The sequence below is a fragment of the Sebastes fasciatus genome, chromosome 2, assembly GCF_043250625.1.
Source record: "Sebastes fasciatus isolate fSebFas1 chromosome 2, fSebFas1.pri, whole genome shotgun sequence".
Lineage (NCBI taxonomy): Eukaryota > Metazoa > Chordata > Actinopteri > Perciformes > Sebastidae > Sebastes > Sebastes fasciatus.
Window position 1 is genome coordinate 31,770,283 of NC_133796.1, and position 19,263 is coordinate 31,789,545.

The following is a 19,263-nucleotide window of genomic DNA, read 5'->3' on the forward strand; positions in this document are numbered from 1 at the left end:
AAGCAAAACAAAGTTAAATGAAGTCCCGCCCATAGAGCAACATCTGGAGCTCTGATTGGGTAGCTGCTGAGTGATGGTAGCATTCTGGCCAATCAGAGCTCCTCCTACTGCTGATATACAAAATGATATGTGGCAAACACTAAATAAATTCATGAGAGGTCACCATCATTAGTCAAATGATTTTATTATTGCATGAACATACTTTAAAAATTTCATAATAAATATTTTTCTAATGGAAATGTTAAAATAACTGAACAGATATTTTATGTTAAATAGGAGACCTGTATAATATGTTATAATAGTATATACTCTATACATATTAATTCTCTCTATTTTTGTTACAATTTAGGTAAATGGAAATATTTCAGGGTTTGGATTAGCATTAAAATATATCAACATTTTACTGTTTCCTGCCGTTTCGCTTTCAAAATAAAAGCACTGGGATGAAAGTTATTTAAAACTTTTTTTTCCTTTCTGTACTCATCAGACATACAAAGACTCTATTCAACATACTCCGGACCTCTCTGGTACTTAACCAATGTCTGGCTGCACTGACATTTCATTCTTTACGTATACATCATGCATATACCGTATATATACATACTGTAGTGTATACCGTATAAAACATTACTAAGTGCCGGCATTAAAGCAGACTTCTACACCAACATACCAAAAATAAACTTATAATCACTGTACGTTGAGGTACATGCAAAATGTTGACTGGCCATATCAGTAGGAAAACGTTGGGGTGACATTCATATGCAGACGGATGGATTAATTTTCATTAATTGTACAAAACACACAACTATGATTATTGTTCCCATACAGGTTAATATTGACACAAGACTACAGCTAATGCAAGTTTCAGTATCATCAACACTGAATTATAAAGAGCCTGAAAGATATCCGAGGTGAAATTATTCATTTGTGGGGTAAGAAATTAAGTAATTTGAGGGTACAAATTGTTTTCATGATTGGTATATGATTTTATTATTTTTCCTGCATATTTAACGTAATCTATTACAATAGAACAATAAATTATTATATTACTAAATGCAGATAAAACAATAAAAAACCAGAGGCAGAAAATAAAAGTACAAATTATTTGATTTGAGGGAAATAATTTGTGGACAAATTATCAAAATGTTTACTCTGATAACTGCCAAGCTCTGTAGAATTATAAACTATGACATATTCAACTATAAGACAGTTAACTGTTTATATAATATTCTCACACACAACACCAAGAGCACAGAGATGTGCTCATTTTAATTTATATAAATGTGTGTTATTCAGTCCTGTAAACACACATTTGAGCAGCATGTTTCAGTAATAAATAAGTTCACAGTTCAGACTTGACAGAAAAAAAATAAATTCTTATATAGTGGTTTGAAACCAGCTGCCAAGGCTATGATGTTACACCAGAGTATGAGAGCTACAGAGTTTATTGAAGAGTAAATACTCACAAGCACCACATGAATAGTATGAGCTGATAATGAGAAGCTTTGCTGCCTTTGGCCCGATGAACCTTGACTTATAAAACATGTCTCTTCAGGTGTTCAGTCTGCTTTTTCACTGCATCAGGCAGCTGGAGCTCGGCAGGAAGTCCTGGACATAAGTGATCGTCGCCTTGGACAGGTAGGTCATGGTGCCATAGCCGCCACTGGGGGCGCTGTCATAGAAAAAGTTGCAGATTCCGGTCGCTGGGTCCTTCTCAAGGAAATAATCACTGGCACTGTGGGATTTCTGAGGATGCAGAGGTAGAACAGAGTCAACATGCATGAACATCCTTTCAAAATAAAATGTACCCCTTGTTATCTCAGTACCTGGTCACTGAGGAAGAGGTCATTGGCCAGATGCAGGATGCGGTCCACGTGGATAATGCCACCGATGCTGTCCACGTCCACGTCAGCTACCAGGCCTAGAACCATCACAGTCTCCACCAGCAGCTGCCGGTACTCTGGTTGGGGGACGTGGTTCAGGACAGACTCCACCTGCACCGCAAACTTGATCTCTCCCTCTGTCATCTACACAGAAAACACAGAGTTAAACACACACACACACTGGAAGTCCTGAATCCAGCTTTAGTCTGTGAGATGCTACCTCTCTCGTGGTAGACGACGGCAACACGTATCCATCGATGGACAGGCCGTGGCACTTCTGCAGGATCTTCCAGACCTTTTGATAGAAACCCACTGGTACTCTGTTTATAGCTCCATCCAGCCTGCGTCTCCTCAGCCACTGGCCTTGCCTCTCCTCCCAGTGCAGCTGTCCGTCTCCTGGACCGGGGCCCACTGGGGACAGGATCCCACTGGGGGTGGAGGGGCTGCTGCAGCGCTGTGGTGAGAGAACAGGAAGATACTGTTGCACATATTTGACGGACCACTTTACTGATTTTAAACCTCCATGTATGTTTAAACATATTCCTTATATACACCATTACACTTGTCAGTAGTGTCTGTACCACGCAGACTTTTCAACACTATCACTTATTTGCATATAATTTCTTAAAAAATAACCACTGGAAACACTTTCAGTTGTTTGTTTATTTCTTCATTTCCAATTGTTGATGACATTTAGCTCCTGTTCCTATTTTGAGTTTGAATGCACTGTTATCATATATATTTAATGTAAAATATAATGGAGTCATCCTGGTTTCAGAGCTTAAAAAGAGAGTACTCCACCAATTTAGCTTAGTATTCCTATAACAGTTAAAAGAAAGGCTCAAAATCGATGCAGCAGAATCAGAGATACCTTCTCTTTTACTCCACACATAAACACCTAGCGCCTACATTACCCACAATACAACACGACCAACAACAGTTGGGTCTTATGCTGCCTTCAAGTGGGGTCGTGTTTACCGTGTTCACGAGAAGAGTCCATATGAACGCTCCCCTCTTGTGGTATTCACGACCTCGTAAGTGGAAATTTTCAGAAAGCTCTGAGTTCACGAGTTGGGACGTGTTTGTTGACGTCAGAAATGGCGGAGGCCTTGGAAGTTAATTTTCGGTGCATTATAAGTTAATATATTGTAATTTTAGTCGTATAGAGTTTTTCTTTGTAATTTTATAATATGTCTGAGGGAAATGTTGATATTCCCAACTTTCTCCTCTGTCATTATGCCACAAGAACCTTTGAACAACTTTTTCCACATATGCAGTCATACTCCCCAAGACCTGTAAACAGACTTAAAGTCGGTGGAGTTCCCCTTTAAGAAAATGATTAGCAGTGATATGTCTGAAAGGAATCAGTCCTCCGACTGCTCTGCCCCTGAATGCATCAACTGGTATATGGTGGAGAGCCTTTTTAAAAGATACAGCGTACTGACAAGCGTAATAGCATATGCAGGTTTGTCACACCACACACACAAAATTATACTTTTAGCACTTATCTATAGTTACACAGTCCATGCAATCATTCATGCATATTGATATCATGCTCTATCACACTTCAGCAGACATATGAAAGGACAAGGCTGGTGTTGTTGCATGTTTTATTGTTATTAATAATTACTCTAATAAACAAGAAACAACGCCAGTCTTATCCTTAAATGTAGTGAGACACGTGGAATCTTTTAGCGTCGACAGAAAATATGAAATCTGAATGAAAAAAGATCGGTGTGCACATAACTACAGCAACCCTAAAGGAGGACAAACCAAGTTAATTGGAAGCAGATGAGGTGAAATGGTTTACCGTGGAGCGAGGAGAAGTGACATTGCTACTCAAGGAAAGGCCACCGCTGACGATCTACACATGGGTATGGATGACAGATGACAGAGGAAAGTTTGAGATGGTTCACACGGTTCTCACACTACAGTCAGGATGATTCTGCAGACACATGGAGCACAATGTTGCTGGAGATGTTTGTAGAGTGAAACGTCTAATTCAACAAACTTACTTCTCTACGTAACTGATCACAAGAAAGACAATTCGACAAACAAATAATGCCACTTAGAGTCAAAATGCTATCATGAAATGAGTTATGAGGGCGGGCTACTTAACAGCAGCTTTAATCAAGGTCCGGATTGGTTCAGGAGCTCCTGAATTTGTAGGAACATTATTTAAAATGTAAAACCTTATTGACAGAGACAATTACTGCGTGATAAGAGTAGCAAAGCATGATCTCCTACTGATATGCGATGAAGTGAGAGTCGTTCCAGCTATGGAGGGCGCTGTGGCTCACAAAATGTTAAGAGCCAGCGAGATGTATGAGCAGAGTTTAGCCGACGGTTCGGTTGTTTAGGCTGACGTTAGAAACATGCTGTATATTATCAAACCCAACCCACACTGAGAGGCCGAGAGTCATCCAGCTGCAACCAAAAGCAAGAACACTGTTATTCTATTCAGATAGATAGATAGATAGATAGATAGATAGATAGATAGATAGATAGATAGATAGATAGATAGATAGATAGATAGATAGATAGATAGATAGGTAGATAGATTAAAGCACATGAAGCTCATGTCACAGCATATTTACAAAGATACACCCTGCTTATTATCCAGTTGTTGTTATTTTTTAATTTGTGCTGCCCACCTGTTTGATCTCACTCTTCAGCTTGTGTATCCCTGTGCGTTCATTCTTGGTGGCTCCAGTGTGGCCGAGTTCATGAATCGAGATGGCAGGACTCGTGGCTGTTGACTGGATCGGGCGCACTGGTGAACAATAGACAAAAACAAAGCAAAAAAGGCTGTTGAACACTTATTCTATAGCCTGATTCCAGTTCTCTGAATTGCTGGTTTTGCAGGTATTTGGTCATGAACCAAAGTACGGGACAAAGTGACATTTTGACCTGCTGGTGGCGCTAGAGTAAAAGTTAGAGGATCACCAAAGTTAGCAGGATTCAACCACTGGGGACCATAAATATATGTACCAAATGTCAGTTGTCAAGATATTTCAATCTGTTTTCATTAGTGTATAATCACCTGAAACTAAAAATTGTTGTGTTTTTGTTAGGTTAGAATGAGTCCTTCATATCTACACAGGGAGCAGGTCCTCTTTACAGAGTCCGCCATGTAGCTCCGCCATGTTTCTACAGCAGCCCAGAACGGACAAACCAAACACCGGCTCTAGAGAGAGCCTTTTTTATGTTTTTACGTTACCTGAAGGCCACCGTAGTTCTCTGACACGCTTGCGCAGAGTGCAAAACTGTGTTACCGCCAGCCACCATCTGACTTCCGTTGCTCCTAAAGTAGTGTTATTATGATAAGGATGGCCTCTGAGTGAGGAGAACGGCGTTACCACAGTTTTGCACTCGGCGGCTCACGTTACCGCAGTCTTGGAAAGGGAGGAGTGAGTGGACGGGAACTCAGTTAGTTGCAATCTGCCACCACACCACTAGATGCCACCAAATCCTACACACTGTACCTTTAAAAACAGCTACTGCAGCTACAGTGTCGACAGAAAATTCATCAATTCCTAGTTCATGAATTTACCCGTTTTTTTTCCTTCTCTTACAGTTTTTTTCTCAGCTCTCCTCGATTTTGGTTCATTCTGACTTTTTTTTCATTGAGTTCATTTCTTCTCTAAAATGATCTCTAACTACTCTCCCATAAATTAACACACACACATTTACTGTAAAGACAAAAACAGACTCACTGCTCCTCTCCACCCCAAACTCTTTGCCACTGAGGATGTGATGCAGTAGGCTTTTCATTCCAAAAGGACTCAGGCTCATCAAACTCTCAGACGCCTCCTCCCCTACAAACATGACACACAGTTTTATTATTTCATTGTGCAGGGTAGCTCGTGTATGTTCACAGTTGTGTGTAAGCATGCTTGGTTTTCCTACCAGAGCAGTGCAGACTGCGAGCCAGCTCAGTGGCCATCACCTGCATGATGAGTCCGATCCTGAGCCGGAGCATGTCCCCAAACAGAGCAGGCTGGGAGCGCACGTACATGGCTAGATACACCATGATTTCCTATATGACAAACAGATGGAAGGTTAGTGTCTGAAAAAGAAGTCCTGTGGCGTTACGAAAAAGGTTCAAGAGTTACCTGTGTGAGTACAGCTATGCTGATGTCCTGACCGCTGGCCTCATAGATGAGAGTGTTCAACTCCTCGGGAGGAAGTGGACTGAAAGGAAACAGTGAGGAGGAAGAGTTGGTTTATGTGGTAACTAATTCAATAAACCCTTAATGTGAGCAAAAAATCTCTTACATTGTGATGACTCTCTCCCTGGGTTCAGGAGGTAGACCTACAGTCAGCTGCTTATGATGGGAAATCAGATCCGTGCAGGCCTGAGGAACATACAAATACACATTTTCATCATGAAATTATTTAAATTATTCTGTAGAGGAGACTCTCTTTGCAGAACTTATATACACAAGTTATTCAGCAGGTATTCAAAGTGTTGCTCAGAGACACTTCATCATGGCTGAGGTTTGAAGTCAATCTTTATTCTAAACAGATCTGTACAGCTCTTTTCACTTTAAAAACATATATTTTGAATATTTTAAATTTATTTTTCATGCCGTGCACCAAAATACCAAGGCAAATTCCTTGTATGTAAAAACCTACTCGGCAATAAACCTGATTCTGATTCAATAAGTTGTGATGCAGTTTTTCTAATGGCCAATAGATGGAGGTAGAGCCTAATCCAGATGGGATCCAGCTGGGATCCAGATGCTGTGATAGAAAATGACATCTCACTGACCTCAGCGAGGACCTCCACTCTCTTGCGTAGTATCCCAGAGATGTATCTAATGAGTCCCCACTCTCTGCAGGCTCCAGCTTGTACATACAGCTCCTCCAGCAGGGAACGCACGCTGACCCCGCCCTGCCCGGGACCTGACAACTCCACCAGCCAATCAGCTCCTCTGTTCATCAAGGAAAAACACAGGACGGGTCATTACAAAGGAATCGTTCACTTATTAGTGTGCCAAAGCTGACAATAAGCTGTGTGTGTGTGTGTGTGTGTCTCTGAGTCCGTACTTCATTATGTAAAGGATGTAGAGGATGTCAGCCTGGTCCTGCAGAGTCGGACACTCTTTCAGCTGCCTCACCAACGCCGCAAAGTCTGTGTTGCCCTGAGAGTCTCGAGGCAGGTGCAGGTCAGCAGCACTGTGGGACTAACGAGGGATGTTAGCGTAAGACAAATACACTTCAGAGTAATACTGGAGTCACGAGAGAAACAAGGTTCTGCTGTGCCTACCGTGTGCTGCTTTACATGTGGGCCGTGCTGAGGTTGAGGAGGAACTTCAAGTAGGTTGAGAGTTTTGCGCCGTTTGCCCTTAACAGGAGTCACAGGAAGATACATGGAAGACTCTGAAATACACAAATTAAATCCGTTTTCAGTTTTCAATTTTTGAGATGCTGCCAATTCCTTTTCATTTCTGGTGTACTTAGTTTAACGTGATTTATATTGTACTTTTTTTTACCCCAGTAAGACATTTCCTACATTTCCCAGTTAACAACACAATGGGCTTCTACTTTGTTGTTTTCAGCATCACATTAGATTTAGAGTTGGAAGAAGTGAAAGAGCAAGTTGAGTAAGAGGTTTAACATTTGAGGAAAAAAATCGAATTGTGCCCGCAACAGTAGCATATATTTATATTTTCTTCTACAGGTGGCAAGAGAATAAACATTGCATAACAAACAGACTTTTTCTCTTTCTTTTCCCCATCGATTTGTGTTTCTCCTTACCATAACCCAAACTCAGCCATAGCCATAAGCCAAATGAGTCATTTCTGCAATACCTCACTATAGCTTAACGTCAACCTATATTAAGCCCCAACCATGGACAGCAGCATTACAGGAAACACTGTTCAAAGAGGAAACACCATGGATGTATAGTAAGAACTGGATACTGGACCCCAAGACGGCACCTATTCCCTCCAATGAGAATTGCTCGCCTGGCACTTACGCCAAAAAAGTTTTCTAGCTTCTGGATTTACTTCCAGGGTATGTAGGCTTATTGAAAGAGGCTGGGAAACGGTCTTGAGCTAGGGGGGTATGACACAGGCGCAGCGTAACTGGAGCTGAGGTCGTGTGTTGCTATTGGCTCAATTTCAGCGAGAGCAGATCAGATTTTACTGCGCTTGTGTTGTACTCCAATGATATGATGCGTTGATGACATGTGACATCTTCTCTTTTCACCCTCCTTGGGTAGGCGGCCCACTGATAAGGCGCAGTAGTGTTTCTCCCACAAGTTCACGTTCAGCCCATAGACTTTACATTATGTTGACGTCACCGATTTTCTTGGCTTGAGGAAAGTTTTACAAATATAAAACCTCCATGTATCAAAAGTTCATAATAGGAAGAGTCATAATCGATCTGTGTACTCTCAACAGGTTTTACAGATGTCTCGTTTACAATGGTGGTTCATGGGGAAAATGCTTTTCGGGCCGCAAAGGGATTTTTGCACTGCAATATCACGAGTGGCCACTGGAAAAAAAACTGGAAGCAAGGCTGAGCGGCGGCACCATATCCAGGTCTTATTATACATCCATGGGAAACACACTTTGACCTAATCATTAGATTCCTGATAACTCACTGGGCATGCTCAGGCCCTGGACCTGGGCCATAAAAGATAGGATGTCTCTGGTGGTGTGTTCAGCACTGAAGACGTGGTGCTGCCCACTCTGGATGGGAGGAAGATGGCACTTGGTGGTGGTGCTGTGGAGGAGCTGGGTGAGGTACTGGTCAAACATGTCTTTAGAGCCAGCTGGAGTTCAAAACACACAATTCATTACCTACAGTTCAATCAAATATGACTGAAAGGAACACTCACACACTCACACACATCAGTAACTACCTGAGGGCCCACAGTTGTTATACTCCTCTCCATATTCATCACCATCCTCCTCATCCTCGCCCTCGAGTAAGCTGTCATCGTTCTCTTCATCCAGGAAGCTGAGGTGAGTGTGGAACGATGTGGTCAGGACACTGGAGAGGTCTGACATCTGCACCCTGTGATAACATATACCGTCATGTTACAGACATTTCAACACACTAACAGCACGATGTCCTGTGTTACAGATGGAAACAGACCTCGCTCCAGCAAAATAGCCATCCTGTAGTTTCCTGAGGGTTGCTACGATACACGGGTCAATCCCATCTCCATCTTCAACTGGACATAAAAAGAGAATAAATGTTGTGAAGCGCAAATTCAAGATCACAGCTACATGCGTAGAAACAACATATTAAATGTAACCTTTTTAGACCTTTTTGTTACACACAGTATTCATTGTTCCACCTTTATCATGTCTAAGTTATCTATTTCTACAAGCTGCTGGAATGTAAAATGCTGGTTAAAATTAAATGTGAGAAGGTTTCACATGTCAAAACTTCCATAAACACTGAAAACTAAATCTGTGAGACTGATTTGCTTTGGTTTTATTACCCAGCATGGTGCGGGTGATGGGGAAAGTGAGTGTGGGCCGTCCTGTCATCCTCCAGCAAGAGGAGAGGTAGGCCAGCTCAGTTCGTAACATCTCCACAATCATCTGGTTGTCCAGTGCCAGGTAGAAGTGGTGCTGATCCAGAAACTGGAGCACAGAAAAGAAACTAAAGTCAGCAGTATTCATTACTACCACCTCGTTGTTGTGATTATGAAGCCAGTTTATACCTGGGGGGTGAATATATAAGAGCGATTCCTGATCTCGTAGAATTTGGACGTTCCCAGAACTCCGATGTGTCTGTAGGGCCTCCCGCTCAAATTCAGTTTCTTGCAGTTCCCTGTGGTAATGACGCAAGATGTCGCTCTTATTATCACACAAAAGTACACACACATGCACACTAAAAGGAAAGAGCGCTTGGTGCTCGTTTACCCAGTCGGACATAGACATGGCTCAGGATGCGAGCAGGCATGACCCTGATAGGCATAACATCTGACATCGTCTGGACCCCGATCCCCTGATCACTTAACAACTCCTGGATCTCCTCCGACTCTGCTACCACACATACTGACACACAAAAAGAAATACATTATATTCTGCCTCTATCAGGAAATCTGTATATAAACCAACATCAGAACAACATTAGAAAGAAGTCTTGGGCATTCTTGATATTTTTGAAGTTGTGATAAAGATCTATGAAAAAAGTAAACTTCCCTCTCCATTTTTTTTATCCATGCAACAAACTTGTTTCAATTGAACATTGAGTTCTTCTTCTTTCTAACTTCTTGTACCTTATTTTCCCACTTTTTCTGAGATTCAACCTATCTTTTAATCCAACTTCTGGTCTGACATTTCCCTAAAACTAATGATCGATCACCAACCTTGTACCACAACATCTGGCTTGAAGTTTGTAGAGAATCTCCTGTTGAGGGGATCGATCTCTCCTGGTGCTAAAAAACCCTTAAAACAGAAAGAAAAAGAGAGACAGAGAGACAAACAATGGCAGTGGTTTTAGTGTATGTTTATGTTAACTAAAGAGATGTAGTTTGTATGGCTCCTGTGTACATCTATTAAAAGTGCCCTTTTTCCTCATGTACAATAAAAATCTACATTACTCCAGATTCCAGTGTTGCAAGCCAACATTAGAGGTGGTGTTCTGTGAATACCTCGGCCAGAAGACAGCTCACGATGTAAAGCGACTGTCCCCACATGTGCGGCAGCTGCCCCATGGCCACTCTGTCCACTGAGTGAGGATTGCCGTACTCCTCCTCCACCTGTTAGAGGAAAAAACATGTGCTCATTCTTATTTGGTCGCCTGATATACAGGTACAGAGGTCAATATGCAGTTTAGCCTTATTTCCTTGACACTGTTTTATTGCCATTTGCAAAGCATATCTGTAGTGATGGCTGCATTTAAAGTGTTAAGGAAGTAAACAGGACAGAGGAGAGCTGACAGGCTCTCAGATTACCCTTCAAATACCACAGTACAGTATGTATACTGGTAATGTGTACAAAATAATCTTTATATTATTATATTATATATTATATTACTATTATAAATAGATGAAATAGACAAAAAAATAGACCATTGGACATATTGAAATTTTGACCTGATGATGGCGCTAGCATGCTGTTAGCATGGCTGAAAACAAAAGTACCAACAATCAAGAATATGTAAAAGCTATTTTGTCCAACAAAAATAAAAGAAATCAAGATTCATAGTAGATCACCCCTACAGGTAATTTATATTAGGGCTGAATGATTTTGAAAAAAATATCTAATTGCAATTATTTTTACTGATATTGCAATTGCGATATGATGTGCAATATTACAGGGTGTGGTCATTTTTTGCATCATTATTCTAATTTTCATTGAAAAACATATCAAAATGATATGGTGTGATTTTTGCAGGGATCTGTAGCAAACAAAGATGTTTTCTTAAATCTGTAGAATATGATGTGTAGACCAGGACATCTCTGCAGCATGACACTATTTAATTTAAAATGGTATTTTGACACACATTTCACCTAAAACAAATATTGCACATCCTGCCATTTGAAAATTGCAGTAGGCCATATTGCGATTTTTATAACAATTTGATTAATTGTGCAGTCCTAATCTATATAAGCATAATATAACAGATTCATTTACGTTATTTTTGTTTTTGTCATTTTATCTACAGCAGGTTCGGAGGAGAGCCTGTAACCTGGTCTGCTTATTTCACTGTCAATATTCTTGCAAAGCTTTTTTAACTCTAACAAAAACAGATTTAAAGCAATGCCATACAATACAACTCAATATCTTATATCCATCTTCTATCCATGAAAACCAAACCTTTTAAAGATAAAGACCAGTCCTGTCATCTTCATGAAACAGCTGATCTCATATCTGTCAAGCAGTTTCTTCAGACTGGTTTGTAGGTTTACTGTAACTACTAACTACAATGTGACTAGAATAAAGATGCATCTGCCATATTTGTCCCATGGAAGTGGGATACCTTGTCACGAGGTACAGCATAAAGTTCAGGCAGCAGCTTGATGCCATTCTTCCCTCTGATCAAGATGCCCTCCAGCGCCTCACGGTACTCCTGCACCTGAGCAAAAAGCACACAGTCATTTGTTCATTATTACATCTGCAGCGCAAAGCGACTCCATGACTGTGTGAATACAATAGAGACTGGAACAGTGTGTTTGGTCTTATTACCTGCACTTGATCTCCAGCAAAGATACCGTCCAGGATGAGGTATGTCCAGAACACGGGCCATTCACATTCGATGTTCTCAAACAGCTTGAGCTCTGCAGGATCGTAGTGCAGCCGAGACGGGTCCTAGTCAGAAAACAGCCATGATATATACATAATAATACACAATTATCTCACAACAGGAAAGAAATCATACTAAACTACCTACAGTATGACATCCACGCCAAGTGTGCACTTCATGTCTCATTTCATACTTTAGGTGTTGAGTGTTTATCTCTAACACTAACATTTATTCTGTCCCTGCTGCATGATTTTTACAGTAATTAAATACATTATAAATCCCAGCATTTAGAGAATAATATCTTAGATTATCTTACCTCTTTAGGACAACGATATCCATCTCTGATGAAGCGGCAGCAGCCATAGCGACCCTGAAGGGTGGAGATATTAGCATGCTGACTGACTTACATGTACACGGAAAAAGAGTCAAGGGTAAAACACTGAATTGTGTTTCAGAGTGTGTTGACTGTACCTGCAGTTTGCTTATGATTTCGGACTTAGTGATTGCCACCAGCTCCGCATCCTCAACAGCAAAAGCAGGGAAGGAAATGACAGAGAGAAGGCCGGCATCTATCTCCTTTGAGGTTGAAGCTCTGGGCAGCATGGAGCACAGGATGGACTGAGGGGAAACACACAGACATGCTCAGCAGAGGAAAGATGAGGAGCAGAAGTGATGCTGAGATGGCTGAAGTAAAGCCAGAGATACCTGACAATGTTCCACTTCATCAGGCAAAACATGGATGACTGACTTCGGCCCTCCATGGGCACCAAAAAGATCCAGCTCATCTATGGCCTCCAGAGCTGCCTGCAAACCCACACATCCATGCACCAATACACACTTTATACACTTTGATCTTTATATACTGTATAGTATATCATAAATACTGACAATAACAACCTGTACCTTAGCAATTCCTACAGAGCTGCCATTGAGCTCGGGGATGCCCTGGTTGGTCTTGTCACCTCGCTCCCACATCCCATAATCCTACAGGGGGGGATAAAAGGTAGTGACATCATGTCTTTCCAAATTGCGCGACTATAACAGATCAGATTCACGATGGATCGATCGATGGTCGATGCAGGAGAACAAAAGTTTTTGACTTTTTTGTATTCCACACATTCTTCTTCCTTGTCATAAACCTGGCGCCTACATTACCCAGAATTCAACTCAACCACCAGCAGTTCAGTCAGAGATTCATTAATGTAGCCTCAAGCAGAGATGAGGAGCAGGCTGCAGTAAGCTCACTTCCTTCTAACTCTACACCAACAGATTTTTTTCATTTGAAAACTTGTAGTCTTCAACCAAAGATATTCTTAGTCGACTAACACTCTTACGATTTTGTCGACTAATCGATTAGTTGATTTAATCAACAGATCTGTAAAACTGAGTTTCTCCACAAAGAATCACACAAAAGTGTTTACCAGAGATGTGCTCATAAGTTTCTTAGAAATAAGTCATTCAGCATGAAAAAAAGCATAATAAACGACTAATCGACGAAAGAAATCTTAATCGACTAAAACCAAAATGACTGATTAGTCGACTAATCAATTAAGAGGGGGCGGTCTTACTTGAAATCAAACTCCCAAACCTCTGAAAATGTTACTCACCGCCACTTTGTAAGCAGCTTCTATGTAGAAGACCAAGTTTTGGATGAAGGCCACCTCATCCAGGTTTGAGATGATGCGAAGACCTGCGTGACAACGTGACACACTCAGCGACCAATTCATGGCTAGGTACGTTTACTGTCCCTCTCGAGGACCTGCAGCGCTCGCCAGAAGGGAAACTGACCAAGCAGGGAGGGTGCATTACTGTTGCTACAGTGTCTTGTTTTGATACTATAGCAAAGTCAGACATTTTCAAATCCAGTGTCAGAAATGTGCGGCGTCTTTAAACCAAAGGTCATCTTTAATGGGTAATGGGAAACGGTACCTGAGGCAGTCATCTGAGCCAGCATCAGCAGGTAGATGGAGGTGGCGTCTACCTGGAGATGGCCCCACTGGTCGTCCCCGACAACCGTGGCACAGGTAGGAGTATCGTATTTGGCATGCAAGCAATCCGTTGGGCTCTGGGTGTGTTTGAACTTCTCCACCTTGGCCACCTGATGACACATGCAAATATGCAAATATGCAAATATGTAAATATGCAAATATGCACACACTCATATCAGTCCGTGGCCTTTTGTCTGGGCCAGAAGGGACCAAATAGGGATATTAGCATAAAAAGTCAGACTCCTAAATGGTTGAAGTTTTTCTTTTTTGTTGTTTTTTGTTGTGTTTTTTTTCAGAAGAGAGAGATGGGGGATGACATGCAACAAAAAGCTCCCAAAATACAGATATCTGCTTAAAAATTATTTCAAAAATGAAAATGAAACGTTAATTCACTGTTGGATAAATCCCAGGGAGTGTGAATCCCACTTATGCCCCACATCCTAATGTTGATCACACGCGGGACAAAATGCTGACATAGAAAAGAATAAGCCGGTTATTCTTGTCTCTGTTTACATGATTAGATCATAATAAGGGTTTCTGATTGCTGTTTCTGACTCCTCAACATCCCAGTGAGTCTCCAGAGTAATGTATCTAGGCCTACTGATGAAGATTTCTCTTTGCTTTATGGCTCCCGAGCACTGCGGCATTTTAGCACTCTGCTGTGAATTTGGCATCTTCGTCGTATTTCCAGTAATGGAAGATGAGAGTAACAAACAACACACAATGTTAATGGAGCCGGGCTTTCACTATCACTTTCACTTCAACATGCAGATCACCAACATATTGTTAATTATTAGCAGATAGTAGCAGACTGTGGTCAGTAACCTGGAGAAGCTGTTTACATAAAACAGACTGTTTAAACACCACAGTGCCGCAGATAACATATTGTGGTTTCTCAGAAACACACACATATTACGATTATCAGATTATGATGTTTACATATACACATACATAACAGCTGCGTCTTACCTGTCTCATCATGCACTGCAGAAGTCCCTGCATCAGTTTCACTACACTCTGCCAACAAACAAGAACATCAGTAAGCTACAAAAATCAAACAAAACGTCACTGCAATACAAATTATTTTCTATTTTTAGTAAAGGGTAGCAGAAATCACAAATCACTCTGCTGATTCTAACCGCTCCATTCAGTTCAGTTCAAAGATTCGTAGTCACTGACTATGTGGTTCGATCACTGTTTGTCCTGAACTAAGCGGTCACATAACATGTCAGAAAATCAATGCATCACCTTAGTACATGCAACAATAAGTGATGGTTAAATTATTAAAATAAGAACTTTAATTAATCATTTTTTATTACTGAGTAATCAAACATTGCATTAAATGTATTGATTTATTGGTAATCATTAAATCTAGAAAACAACTCAAACTCACAAGAGCTAAAAGTGATGTTTATAATTTGCTTACTTCCTCTGACTAACAGCCAGAAAACCAAATTACATAGTTTGGAATAATACAATATATATGAATAAAAATGTCCAATTTTGTGAAGTTGTAACCAGCATATCTTATTTTTCATTTCATACACAATAAATTGGTTCTCTTTAAATTCTTTCAATCAACTGGCTGATTAATGAACTTATTTTAGCTCTGACGATATTGTTTTACCAAGTTAGATCTGTAACAGTTAACATACTGTTCAGTGTTTTAAACAACAATTTGAAAATTAGACATGTGATATAAAACTACAGTTGAGTAAACTAATCAAATGAGAATGTGAAAAGCTTGCTACTGTAAAACATTTAACCCACCATATAACAGGTAGAACAAACAGACCCGGGTGTGAACATTAACCCTCTCTCTGTCACAAACACACCTGCTCCAGTTCGTAGGCCTTGGCCTTGTCTTCATCGCGGTCTGCGTTCTTGCGGTATGCCATGCCCAGCGCCCACACGGACAGGACGCTGTACACATTGTCCCTCACCCAGGCATCCTTCTTCTGGGCGCTGGCGGGTAGAAGTCCCGTCACTGGGTTCTGAAACACACACACACACACACACACACACACACACACACACACACACACACACACACACACACACACACACACACACACACACACACACACACACACACACACACACACACACACACACACACACACACACACACACACACACACACACACACACACACACACACACACACACACAGGGGCTTCACTTTAAAGTGTATTTAATAATACAGATATTTACAGTATAATATACTGCTACTGATACTATAATATACTGTAGTTGTTTCAGTTTTTGGTTAAAGAGAAACCAAACCTCCCCCCTTGCATATTCATGCTGTGTTAAGGAGAGTTGGCTGTGTTTTCTATCAGCTGTGACCCCTCTGGGTCGCAGCAGACGGCTACTGACTGTTGACGTGCTGATAGATAAAGGTGCATAGTTGCCCGGTCCTCAGCCTATTCCAGAGGCTGAACTTTGCTCACGTCTTGTTTATTTCTATGCAGCTCAATCCGGTTGAGGCTCAACCTATACAGGCTACATAACAGCTGCATGCCTGGCATACTTCTGCAGGAGAAAAGGGAGGATTTGAGTAACAAAACTAGACATTTTCCATAATGATGATAATGCAGTGGTGGAAGGTTCAAATTTGAGGTACTTGTACTTCAACTTGCTTATTTCCATTTTATGTTGCTTTATACTTCAACTCCACGACATTTTGAAGGATAACATTTTACTCCACAACATTTATTTCACAGCTTTAGTTGCTTTGCACATTCAGATTATATACTTGTGGTATAAATCCTTCGAAAGAGTGAGAGTGCTCTATAAACAAGTCCAGAGTCAATAAGCACTATGTGCTGCACAGTACCAACATATTCTTCTGGGAAAAACTCCAGGCAAGTACACAGAGCTTGGCTGGAAGAGGAACTACTTTACCAGTTAACATAGCTTGACCACTCAATGAACCTCATCCAGAATCACAATGTAACAATGCATTAATGTATTTTTCCCTCTATGTCATAAACTATTAATACAAAAATACATCATAATAAATTATGATGTATTACTATAGATTAAGCTACCAATTAGTATGTAAAGTAGTACTTTTGTGACACTTTTGCAATGTATATACTGTAAATCTACTGTTACGGATATGTGCAATAACATATGCTGATCACTCTGTGCAATAAGTATATGATGCTGTGCAATAATTATATAATTATCTGACGAACACTTTGTGCAATAATCTGGCAAAACTGTCATCTCATCAATATACATATTGTATTTTTATATTTTATATTGTATTATCTTTTATATTTTTTATATTTATATTGCACTATCTCTTTTTTTATTGTATTATCTTTTCATTAGCACCTATGGGATTGTCACAATCTAATTTCGTTGTACACAATGACAATAAAGAGCTTGAATCTTGAATCTTGAATCTAGTTCAAATTAGCCCTACCTTTACTAGCTGCAACATTAGAGTGATGCTTACATGGTAATGCATCACTAATGATATCATATATATTATTTTGAAATGGGCCATGCTGCATAATAAGTACTTAAAGTATATTTGTGTACATGCACATTTTTGTAAGTAAATGCAGGACTTTTACTTGTAGCAGAATATTTCGACACTGTGGTAATATTATTGCTGCTTCTCTCCTGTTATCCTGCCACACACATCTGGACTCACCTGGTGTCTCAGGATGGTCTCTTGGACCAGCCTGGCGTAGCCATCCAGCCTCACTCCTGAGTTACTGCGGCTCCTCATCCTCACTGATCACTGATCACTGATCACTGCACACAAACAACACAAGTTATGTCTGAACAAGTATAGCACTAAAGGCGGATGTGTAAAGATGACTTCATGGTAAATACAACGACTGAATGTAGCTTAATGTCGGAGGTAACTTACCCAGCAGGAGTTAGTGATCCATCCCTCCAGTCCTCCAGTCCTGCAGCGCCGGGTCTGATCTGACAGCTTCACCGCTCTGCAGAGGCTGCTGCTCGGCTACAGATACAGCCTGCTAGCCGAGGAGCTTCCGGTAGCATCCAGCTGTTTTTGACGACACTTACATTAAACTCACGTACCTGTATTCACACTCACTCACACACACAGCCAGGTGTTCCGGTCAGACTGCTGGATGTGTAGAGTCAGGTCTGACAGGTGCAATAGGTGAGGTTACACAGAAACAAGAGTGCGTGTGAGAGCTACTGTACATCCATCCTGGAAAACGAAAATACATTATGTTCTTGCTGTGTGATTGTTTGTCGACAGAGGGCGCCACATGACCTCATTAACTCTCTTTCTCTATCCAAGGTTTCAGGGCACAACTCAGATATGTAAACAGGAAGAAACTTCGCCAAAAGGCTGATTTGTATCGCACCTTTTCATACAAATGAAGTGCTTCAGGAAAAACAATTTAATTTATTTAAAATATATTTACTTCTTTTAGGATGGCATTTTTTAATACCTTATTTTGATTGTTTTTCCATCACAGAAAGACAACATACACATAGAACAATAAAACAAAACATAAAACAAAACAAACAAAACATAAAACATGGAAGGATATAGATTTCCATGTCTCTAAAAAGTGTTCTTATTGCTATGACATATTCAATGGTTCATTCCCTCATCTTGTCGTTGACATGTAAACAGAGTCTGAAATTAAGTTTTTTCCTCACATGCCACTGTGGCAGGTCACTGAACATTTCCACCGGACACTCCTTTTTTTTGTCTGCCACTTCTGAAATCTATCTAGAAGGCTTTATTATGTTAAACACTGAGTCAGCGGTACCAGACAGTAAACATATGAAATATATAATGTAATCTTAATCCCTTTGTTGTGCAGAGGGGGGCTTATTTCAGGACATTGAAATCTTATTATTATTTATTTATCTTTACTTCTCTATTTATCTGTATCTATTTCTGTCTTTGTGCTGCTGCAACACCCACATTTCCCCTTTGGGAATCAATAAAGGGTTGTCTTATCTCATCTCATCTCATCTCATGTCATCTAATCTCATTTTATCTTAATGTTAATCTCTTATCTTAATCTGTTTTATATCTTAATAGTGTACATCACTTTAATGTTACTGCTGGTAAAGGTGGGCCTAATTTTATGTACTGCCAGGTAGCTTGTGAATGGGAGTTTCACCTTATCTTAACCTACAATAATACATTAGAATGTATC

At 40.5% G+C, this 19,263-nt stretch overlaps 1 protein-coding gene across 5 annotated transcripts; it reads right to left on the reverse strand.

Annotated features, from left to right (window-relative positions):
• Window positions 1-168: 168 nt before the first annotated feature.
• phka2 (phosphorylase kinase, alpha 2 (liver)) lies at window positions 169-18,329 on the reverse strand. Of its 5 annotated transcripts, none has more exons than XM_074619667.1 (33): window positions 17,982-18,329; window positions 17,760-17,863; window positions 15,925-16,083; window positions 15,059-15,106; window positions 14,031-14,199; window positions 13,709-13,791; window positions 13,005-13,085; window positions 12,807-12,905; window positions 12,573-12,719; window positions 12,418-12,471; window positions 12,044-12,166; window positions 11,838-11,933; window positions 10,507-10,614; window positions 10,222-10,300; window positions 9,773-9,907; window positions 9,571-9,680; window positions 9,346-9,490; window positions 8,994-9,072; window positions 8,758-8,912; window positions 8,497-8,667; window positions 7,156-7,268; window positions 6,936-7,072; window positions 6,658-6,820; window positions 6,162-6,241; window positions 5,999-6,077; window positions 5,793-5,922; window positions 5,600-5,701; window positions 4,538-4,656; window positions 4,287-4,310; window positions 3,694-3,747; window positions 2,104-2,337; window positions 1,827-2,027; window positions 169-1,746 (listed from the first exon to the last, which is right to left on the reverse strand). In XM_074619667.1, the coding sequence occupies exons 2-33, from the start codon at window positions 17,835-17,837 to the stop codon at window positions 1,573-1,575; spliced, it is 3,729 nt and encodes a 1,242-aa protein (XP_074475768.1). In that variant the 5' UTR covers window positions 17,838-17,863; window positions 17,982-18,329; the 3' UTR covers window positions 169-1,572. The 5 variants fall into 5 exon arrangements, with proteins under 5 accessions (XP_074475768.1, XP_074475759.1, XP_074475777.1 ...); XM_074619658.1 differs by having other exon boundaries at window positions 17,760-17,856; window positions 17,982-18,316; XM_074619676.1 differs by lacking the exon at window positions 4,287-4,310 and having other exon boundaries at window positions 17,760-17,856; window positions 17,982-18,316.
• Window positions 18,330-19,263: the final 934 nt, after the last annotated feature.

What these genes read in the sequence shown, in the direction of transcription:
- phka2 (XM_074619667.1), bottom strand. Translation starts at nt 17,837, where the DNA reads ATGAGGAGCCGCAGTAACTCAGGAGTGAGGCTGGATGGCTACGCCAGG. An exon ending in GGCTCAGATGACTGCCTCAG is followed by an intron (nt 13,792 to 14,030) that starts GTACCGTTTCCC and finishes GTTGTCACGCAG; the next exon opens with GTCTTCGCATCATCTCAAAC. An exon ending in ATGAAGTGGAACATTGTCAG is followed by an intron (nt 12,720 to 12,806) that starts GTATCTCTGGCT and finishes GTTTCCCCTCAG; the next exon opens with TCCATCCTGTGCTCCATGCT.